The sequence below is a fragment of the Balaenoptera physalus genome, assembly GCF_965194825.1.
Source record: "Balaenoptera physalus genome assembly, chromosome: 15".
In the NCBI taxonomy this organism is placed as follows: Eukaryota; Metazoa; Chordata; class Mammalia; order Artiodactyla; family Balaenopteridae; genus Balaenoptera; species Balaenoptera physalus.
Window position 1 is genome coordinate 15662967 of NC_138894.1, and position 10296 is coordinate 15673262.

Consider the following 10296-nt stretch of genomic DNA (forward strand, 5'->3'; position numbering starts at 1 on the left):
GAATACAAAGCAGCTCTAGGGACTGATGACAACTTGGTAAAAATTAACTTAGTGTGATGATAAAGATGAGAAGAGATCGTAAGGTAACTAAGGTGTGGTTTTGAGATTCAAGGGATTCTTTGGTATTTTTCTGAGTGTCTAAATCTAGATCCACACGTACACATACACATCTCCACGTATATATGCATACATACATATACACATGCACACACACACATATATGCGCGTGTAGGTATGTACACATATGCGCAGACACACATTTCATGGGAGAGCAGCATCTTAAAGGCTGCAGGGCCATAGGGCTTTGCACCTGACTGGCACTCATCAAGGTGTGCTGAATTGGAGCAAACCACTGCTGTGCCCAACCTGTTTTTTTTTTAATCGTTGACCATTGCTCTCAGGAGTTAATGTTTGAACCTGGCCATAAAGGAGTCGACAGCGGCTGACCTATGGCCTCCACTTGAAGGGGAAGGAGCCCCCTATAAATGAGCCCATGCTGGGAGCCCTGCCAGCAGTGCTGTTGGCTCAGCTGTGAAGGGAGCTTCGTCGCCACCATGAACTTCTCCGGCAAGTACCAAGTGCAGAGCCAGGAAAACTTAGAGGTCTTCATGAAGGCAGTCGGTGAGTGCTGGGCCACGGCTGGGGGCCATGGCCATGACGGTCTGGTCCTACGCGTGGTGGCCCTTTGGGGTCCTGACGTCTGGATGGGAGGAGCGGCGGTCCAAGCTTTACACAGACCAGGGGTCCTGTTCTGTTACTTTCGAAGCTCATGCTATTCCTCCCTGCACAACGCTACGCCTTAGGCAAGTGGAAAGAGCACTGAACTAGGGTCTGATCTGGACTGAAGCCACCTCTGCTGATACCTCGTTGTGTGACCCTGTTCATTTACTCGTTCATTCATTTATTCATTCTTTTATTTTTTTATTTAATTATTTATTTATTTATTTTTGGCTGTGTTGGGTCTTCATTTCTGTGCGAGGGCTCTCTCCAGTTGCGGCAAGCGGGGGCCACTCTTCATCGCGGTGCACGGACCTCTCACTGTCGCGGCCTCTCTTGTTGCGGAGCACAGGCTCCAGACGCGCAGGCTCAGTAGTTGTGGCTCACGGGCCTAGTTGCTCTGCGGCATGTGGGATCTTCCCGGACCAGGGCTCAAACCCGTGTCCCCTGCATTGGCAGACAGATTCTTAACCACTGCACCACCAGGGAAGCCCCATTTATTCATTCTTCTAACAAACTTTGATTCAAGGCCAACCCCACGCTGAGATGAGTGCTGTGCTGGGCAGATACCATGGAGACAGATAACAATGAGCCTCGTTTCCAAGGTCACAATGTAGAGAAAAAGAGAAGACATAAATGCAATCAAGCATGCTCTAACGTGTCCTGAGTGCTGACTCAGCATCAGGCCCCATGCTAAGCCCTAGACAGGCAACATCCCGTTAACGCCTCACCAGAAAACTCTGAGTTGGGTACTGTTATTCTTCCCATTTTATAATTGAGGCAATTGAGGCCTTGAAAGGTGAAGTAATCCCAACCAGGGTCACACAGGTAGTAATCCCAAACTGAGCTGGGATTTGAAGCCGGCACTAGTTCCCGGAGACACATTTTAAATCACTTCCCCCCAGCCCACCGGGTCACTTACAGGAGGATGTGGTGGTCCTGGGAGGGCATCAAGGGAAGGCTTGGGAGGAGCAAAGGCGAGCCTTGGCTGAGCCTTGGAAGGTGAGCAGGTGTCCCCTGCGGGGCTGGGGGAGGGCAGTGTCCTCCAGGGGGAGGGAGCAAAGGGGCAGGGGGACAAGGAAGGATGCTGAGAGGAGAGGGTGGGGAAGACAGCAAAGGCAGAGAGAGGAGGAGCTTCGGGGAAGCTGAGAGCTAGGACCTTCTCCTGTAGGGCACGTCACGCCACCTCTCTGTGTCCTGCATCCCTCACCTGGGCAACAGGACCCTCCCCACCACTGTCAATGCACCTGGTTTTCATGAACCTCAATTCATGTAACAACATAGACATGCTCTGAAATTCGTAAAGCTCTGTCCCCGGGCAAGGGACTCCTGGTCCATCTTCCTCAAGAGCCTCGATGGCAGAGGTGGAGGTAAGGATAGGGGAACATAGGTTTGCCAGGCACAGTCCTGGTGTGTGCCTGCCGTTCTGGCATAATTATTAAGAGCTCCCCTTCCACTCTCAGTGGGGACCTGGCTTGGGAGACAAGCTGGATGGTCCCCTGAATGTGGAGGACAAAATGCTTTACACTCAAAAGAGCAAAGTCTGAAGGCTTTAAAGTAGGAGGAATGAGGAGGGAGAGCAAGTAGGAAGCAGGTGCTCAGCCGAGAAAAGCTTCCCCTGGGCAGACGGGTGTGTTTTTTTTATAAACCAACTGGCAAGATAGCAGGTGCATGAGATCAGGCCAAGTCAGGCCACTGACCTGCCCTTTCAGAGGTCAAAACCCACATTGCTCACAGGACTGCAGAAAATGCTGAGGCCTCCGGGAAAACACGGCGTCTCCCCTCCCCCTCCACATCACGGAGTTTCTCTTGTGACCTTGCAGCTCCCACCTCTGCCCACCTCTAAACTTCCAGTGCTTTCCACCAGGTATGCCTGATGACCTCATCCAGAAGGTAAAGGACAGCAAGGCGGTGTCAGAAATCGTGCATAACGGGAACCACTTCAAGTTCACCATCATCACTGACTCCAAAGTGATCCAGAACGAGTTCACCTTGGGGGAGGAGTGTGAGCTGGAATTCCTGACTGGGGAGAAGTTCAAGGTAGGAGGTGCCCCCTCCAGCCACCCTCTGCTTCCAGAACTTTCCCTGGAACCTGGTCTCAGGCTTCCTCCCTCAAGGCTCCCACCTCACAATTCCCACTGCTGATACCCTATCTCTGAACCCACTGCCGGGGTGAGAGGCAGAGAGGAAAAGACAGCTCTTAAGGAAGAAGCTCTTAGGGAAGCTCCCAGTTTCCTGCGACCCTCTGGAGGAGCTCTGGCCCAAGAGTCCGATCTCTCCCATATGGAGGGTATAGGGAACCAGGCCCAGAGCAGGAGTCTAAGACTCAGAATCACCCAGGCCCAGCAACAGGCAAGTGGCAGTCCGTGCAAAACCCCTAACAGAGCCCTGAGGTCATCCGTGAGCCAAAGGAAATGGCTTTGCTGAGCCTAGAGCTAGTGGTCATGGGGAGAGACTTCCTGAAGGAGGTGCCTGCGACACCAAAGAACCAAAGCAGGCCTTCAGACCAAGCCTTGCGGGTTGGTCAATGAGCCCCTAGACTTTGCTACCTCATCTGTGAAATGGGCACAGTCACCCTTCCCAGAGCAAAGGCAGCGGGCAGGGCGGTGTCACCTCCGCTGGGCTGTGGCCAAGGTGTGCGATGAGAGCTGGGTGTGGGATGTGTGAGTGGTGGGCAGGCGGTGGCAGGGAGATCCAGGCAGGGGGGCGCCCCCCACAAAGGGCCTCTGTTCCTCCCTCCAAAACCCCACACACCCCAGCATCACCAGTACCGCTGAGTGGCCATCTTCACTCCTCTCCCCCAGCATCCCCTGACCCCAGACAACTTTGTGCATCGGTCTCTGCACAACTGTTGGTCTTTTTTTTACCTCTTCTGATGGCTCTTGATTTCTGCTTCTCTAGATAGAACAGCACAGGTCAGGAAATCTATGGTAGATTTTAGGAGGGAAGTTCTCTTATATGGCCCACGGTAAGGGGCAGGCTGTCATGGGTTTTACCACAGGCCTTTTACAATTGTCCGTTTTGGAGGCAAATTTTAACGTTGGCCAGTGTCTTGTGCTCCATGCTGGGTTTCTGTTACCTCTTCCTGGATGCATGAAACGGAGACCACAAGAGGAAAGATAAAGGTGCTAGAAGGAATAATATAAAATAATACAAAGCAAAAATATGTGTTCTTCCAATTGGCCAGGATTTTGAATTTTGCTACTCCCTCCCTCCATTGGCTTGGAGAATTGCGACTTGAATCAATTTTATTTGTGTTTGATTTGAGACAGCTTAGGGGTCTTATGCTGACTCCTAGATCACATCCCATAGATGAAAAGTCTGACAAAAGAAGCCCTGCCATTTTCTTTAGTTCTTACATGCACCTCACTTCTGTTCAGAGCCAGAGAACAGGGTTTGGTTGCTGCAAGCAGAGACCTATGCAGGGGAGCCAACCTCATTAGCGAGAGGTTTACTCCCTCCCAGACCCTTCCTCCTAGGCCATTCCTTATGTCCCATGCAGGCGGTGGTTCAGCTGGAAGGTGAGAATAAACTGGTGACAACTTTCAAAGGCATCAAGTCCGTGACTGAATTCAACGGTGACACAGCCACCAGCGTAAGTTGACACTCTGAGCTTGTGGGTCCTCGTGCTTGGGGCCAGGGGTCAATCTCTGCTACCACTTACTGAACATCCACTGTGCCCAGGCAGCTTTCACACGTTATCTCGAATCTTCCCACCAACACTGACTTTTCTTAATGGGGAAACTGAGGCAATCATACAGCCAGGAAATGGCAGAGCTAGGGTTCCTCTGAGTTGGATCTGTCTCACAGGGCAGCAGTCCACGGTGATACACTGTACCACCCTAGGAGAAGCCAACTCCCATTGTAGACGGCGGAGTTTTGTACATTTCTTACCGGCTTGCAATGGATGCTAATAAGGCATCTTGTTCTAATAAAACCAGTGCAGTGTATTAGGGCAGTTTTCCAATAGAGAAGTATGGTGTCTTAAGGAAGGGGCACACTTTTCTAATTCACCAAAAGCCCCCCATGTGCTGGTGGTGGCCCCAGCTGGTGCTTCCCTGCCTCTCCCAGTTCCTTCAGGCTGTCCTTCCACCACCACTTTCCTGGTCAGGGTGGACCACTCCTACCTCCCCCACTTCCTTCCTTCCTCACTGCCATCCCCTGTCTCCTCTCCCCTTCCTTCCCCAACACCCAAATAGGATGGGATAGGAGAGGAGCTTGGTAGGAGACACAGGGTCGTGCAAAGCCACCAGCATAGGTCACACTTCTTAGACTCTGCTGGGATGTAGACACAAGTCTCGCTCACAGGCTGGAGGACAGAAATCCATTCATTCCCACCTGTGGTCCTCTGATTCATGGAGCAACCCTTCCCATGGATGCAGCACCCACGCTCAAGGAAGGCTTGGTTTGGCAGAAAGTCGGGCTGTTTCATTGCTTTTTCTATTTTAGGACGTTGCAGTAATTGTTAGCCATAACCCTTCCCTTCTGCATCACTAACCAATGAACACAGAGACCTCCATCTGCCTTGCAAGCCCAGGGCACTCAGTAAATGCCTTTGCCCTTTTGGCATTTATAAGGAGAACCATATTCTTGGCAATTTCATGGCAGCTTATGGATCTGGCACTCCGGTTTGTGTGTGTCACATCACCCTTGGTGCCTGGCTGTCGGCCACGTCCTATCCCCCATATGGGAGTGAATAGTATAGTGTTTCTTCTGCAGTTATAGTACAGTGTCCCCCCGGCTCTTCCTTGCCCACAGGTTGTATTTTGGGGAGTAACAGAAGGCAGAACACTGCGCAAGGGGTCTGTCATCACCCTGTTCAAGGGGAGAAATCCCTCAACTAGGGAGAGAGTGAGGGTCAACCATGAAATTTGCAGTCCCCGGCACATTCACAGTAGAGGAGAGAGGCACCTGCAGGGCAGTGGGAGATAAGCTGTCCTGGACTCAGTCCTGGCCAATGTCTTTGATATGCTCCATTACCCCTAATCCTCTCATCTCCTGTGAGGGAGGCAGGATGGGGGACTTAATAGACAGGTTGACCTGCCCAAGGTCATCCAGCTAATGAGTTGTAGAACTAGGATTCAAACCTAGATCTTTCCGTTCCATTTCATTGCTGTTGAAACTAAAGGGCTCCCTTTTCACCCTGATGACATCACCCCACATCATTGCCATAGTCTTGTTCAAGAGAATCAGCAGGAGGGAAGGGCCGGGGGAGAAAGGAGCAACCCTCAAAAACTCAAAAACTTACGGATCCAATGAATCTAAGGTTTTTATTGGCTCCACAGCTTTGGGAGGAAAATTATGCACTACCTACTAAGTTTCAGGCTGGATGCCCAGGTGTTTCCCCATACACTTGTCCTCGGTGCTCAACACGTGTTTGGTCCATAGTAGGTGCTCAATGAAACTTTGAGAAATTGGATCAGATTGGACTGGTTTGGATGGTCTTGCTCTAACAGTCATTGATGTAGAAAGGAATTCAGTAAAAGGCAGGACAACTCTCCACGTGAGGAAGTAAAGTGACAAAGACTCAGCATGGGATTTTAGAAAAGATTGCCAACCCTTCCTCTGGTCCTATAGAAAACAGAAGAGTCTTTGAATGACTACATATGTTAGCATACTGGGGGCTTAACTATCATTTACAATTCAACATCAGATGAATGTTTCATGATGTCTTTTCTGGCTTTCAGACCATGACACTGGGTGACATTGCCTTCAAGATAATCAGCAAGAGAATTTAGACAAGTCTGCACTTCATATTCTTTTAGTTATATACAATTAATGTAATAAAGTGAACTTTGTTTTAAAAAAAAGTCTTTTCCTTTTGATGGCTTTTCATTGATGTGGTTATGGAACGCCGATCACCTCCATTTTGATAAATCTTGATTATCTGCACATTCCATCCTACGGAGTCAGGTCTGATTCTCACCCTGAAAGCAGACCCCAGGTTGCCCACTCAGGTGACCCTGTAAGGGACACATGATGTGGCTGGATCTGTAGAGCAGCTCTGGAATGACCTGTCCCAGTCAGCCACATGGCAAGGAGCCGGAGCAAGAGGGGCTGTGTGCTGGGTCACTCCCATGGGGCCAGAGAGAACAGGAACACTGGGCAGGCCAAGGGAAGCTATGCTCACAGCAGCCCCACCCACCAGGGGACATGAACAAAAAGATCGGGCATTGACCCACCCAGGGACAATTCTGCCTCCTAGAGGAGGGCTGAGTGAGAAGCTGCCAGAAGCAGACAGAGGAATCTCAGGGAGAAATTCCCTCCATGCTGCGGGCAGAAGCAGAATATGGGAGAAGAGGGATTTCTCCAAACGGCACCTTGTACCAGGCTCCGGTAGCTGCTATGGGTTGAGTTGCATCTCTCCAAAACTCACATGTCGAAGTCCTAACCCTCACTACCTCAGATTGTGACCTTATTCAGACATAATCATTGCAGATGTAATTAGTTAAGTTAAAATGAGCTCATACTGGAGTAGGGTGGGCCCCTAATCCAATATGGTTGGTGTCCTTATAAAAAGGAGAAATTTTTGAACACACATATGCCCACAGGGAGTATGCCACGTGGAGACCAGTTATGCAACCACAAGCCAAGGAACTAGCAGAAGCTAGGAGAGAGACCTGGACCAGATCCTTCCCTACCTCTTGCAGAAGGAGCGTAGCTTTGGTCACCTTGATCTTAGACTTCTGGCCTCCAAAACTCTGAGATAATAAACGTCTGTTGTTTGAGGCACCCAGTCTGTTGTACTTGGTTACGGCATCCTTAGCAAATGGACATAGAGCTCATTTCCCATACCCAAAGAGCTACCAAGCTCGGGCATTTCTACCTTATATCTTTCAGCTCTCAGAACCATGTCCAGACCACAGAAAGCTCTCAACAAAGATGCTTTAGTGAATGAATGAATCTGTCACCTTTCCCACCTTCTCTTTTCCCTCTTTTGGAGTTGAAATCCCATTACTTGTTACTTGCATTGTTTCACAGGCCACTATGGCATCTCCCTGCCTCTCTCTCTCTCACCTGCGAATCTCCACCCCACAAACCGTCATCTTCCCTAAAAACAGCACTGATCAATGCCTTACACATAAGAGTCAAACTCCTCAACCTGCATTCAAGGCTCTGTAACAGGGGTCAGTAAACTTCTTTGGTAAAAAGCCAGAAAGTAAATATTTTCAGTTTTGTGGACCACCCAGGCTCTGCCACAACTCCCTAATTCTGCTGTTGTAGCACTGAAGCAGTCACAGACAATACCCAAACAGGTGGGCATGGCTGTGTTCCCATGAAACTTTATTTATGAACACTGAAATTTAAATTTCATATCATTTGCCTATGTCATAAAATATTGTTCTTCTTTTGATTTTTTTCAACCATTTAAACATGGAAAACCATTCTTAGATCACACACCGTATAGAAACAGGTGGGGACTTCCCTGGGGGTCCAGTGGTTAAGACTCCACGCTTTCACTGCAGGGGGCACGGGTTCAATCCCTGGTCAGGGAACTAAGATTCCTGCATGCTGTGCAGCGCAGCCAAAAAAAAAAAAATGTGGCAGCTGGATCTGACTCATGGACCATAGGTTGCCGAACTTTGCTCAATTATGTCCTGTCCCACCTTATCTAGCTTTACACCCTTCCTATAATATACACTCCAATAGAGTTAAACAACCTCTCATTCCTCTCATAATTTAAGTGCCACCTCCTCCAAGAAGGCTTCCTAAACTGCACAGCTGAAAGTACTCTTTCCCTCTCTCTGGCTTTTTATCTGCACCAGTCTATTGGATGAAGTTCTTCCTTCCTTGCTCTACAGTTTTCCCCATATGTTAGCCCTCCTTCTTCCATGTGGAGCAGGATCTTGGGGGAAAAAATGGGAGACAATTATTTCAGGAACTAGGACAGACTTAAGGAAAGTGCTTCAGAGTTTCAGTAAGAACTCAGAGTTGGAAGATACAGGGAAAAATACAACTAATAGGAGACTACAATATGCCATTCACAAAATAAATTCCAGATGAACTAAAGGGCTAAATGAATAAATGTGAAATATTAGAAATAGATATGATGATAGATAAATAACTTGAAGTATAGAAGACCTTCTAAAACAAGGTGCAACATCCACGAAGGGAAAGATTAATTCATTTTACCACCTTACAAATTTTAAATTTGATATGAAAAAAAAGACACTGTAAACACAGTTTCCAAGAAGAAGCAATAATGTGGGAGAATATATTTGTGGCTTACATAACAGAGGTTAATAGACAGAATATAAAAACCTCCCCCAAATCAATAAGAAGACCAACAAGTCAATGGAAAAGTGGGTTGAGGACATTTACAGGGAATTCACAATATGAAATATGCTTAGTCTCACTGTAATCACAGAGGAGGGATGTAAGATGAGTTATCATTTTACAAATCAAACTAGTAAAACATAAAAAGATTGACCACATCCAGTGTTTGCAAGGATGTGATGAATGGCTCTCCCATCAGTTGGTGGAGATGTAAACTTGTACAGCCCATTTGGAGCACCACTTAGCAGTATCCGTTAATATTTTCAATGTGAATTTCCTAGCACCTAGCAATGCCACTGTTGTACATCGCCCTAGAGATGTGTTTAAACATATGCACAAAGAAGCATATAAAAAATGCAACAGCCAAAAACTGGAAACAAATGCCCATCAGTAAAAAAAAGATTAGATAAACTGTGCTATGGCCACACTCTGAAATAACCTTTGGTAGATTAAATGGACGAGGTAGATCTATATGTACTGTTACAGGACTATCTCTAAGACCAAGCATTAAAAAAAAAAAAAAAAAGTAAGTTTCAGAACAATATCAACAGTACAATATCATGTAAATTTTATTAAAATATGAAACCAAATTATCTATTTATATAGATATACAGATATGTCTATGACCATGGATGGCCGGAACACCAGATAATAGCCTTGACTTCTGTGGCAGGAACAGGAATTGGGTGGGAGGTCAAGAGAGCTTTTTGCATTATTTATATTGTTTGAATCTTTTACAAGGAACTAATTTTGTGGAACTACTTTTTTTAAATGAGCAATGACTTTTTAAAAAGCAGATGATTTCAAGTAAAAATAGTGGGCTTGAAGGCATGGTTCTAGTTAACTAATCCATGATTTTGGACCTCAGTTTTCCCATCGGTAAAATGGGCAATACAACACCTTCTCTCGTAGCTTTTGTAAGGAGCCCATGAAATGATGCCAGTACCATGCAAATAAAACATGTCATCCTTGCCACTTGGATTCCTAGGAAACTGCGCTTGGGTTTGACATTTAGACTTTTAGTAGCAGAAGCTCTGTTACTGCCCAGAGAAATTAACCTCTGTGAACAGATGGAGCACAGAGAGGAAACAAGGTTTGCTTAGGACCACCCAGCTGATAAATGGTGGAACTGAGGTTCTTTGACTCTTAAGCCACAGGAGGCGGTAAGTAGTAGAAATAAGGTCTTCTCCTCAGCAAAGCCTCTAGGGATCTGACAAACTTCCCAAAGTCTCCTCCTAACTGGGAACAGCTCTGGCTTTAGGAGGGGATTGCTTGTATGTTTTTGCCTGAAAAGGAGAATTC

At 47.4% G+C, this 10296-nt stretch overlaps 1 protein-coding gene across 1 annotated transcript; it reads left to right on the forward strand.

The window, feature by feature from the left end:
• The first annotated feature begins 470 nt into the window (after positions 1-470).
• Positions 471-6527, forward strand: FABP1 (fatty acid binding protein 1). Its single transcript, XM_082426932.1, has 4 exons — positions 471-621; positions 2585-2757; positions 4220-4312; positions 6405-6527. Exons 1-4 carry the CDS (start codon positions 486-488, stop codon positions 6453-6455), a joined length of 453 nt encoding a protein of 150 aa, XP_082283058.1. The 5' UTR covers positions 471-485; the 3' UTR covers positions 6456-6527.
• The last annotated feature ends 3769 nt before the right edge of the window (positions 6528-10296 follow it).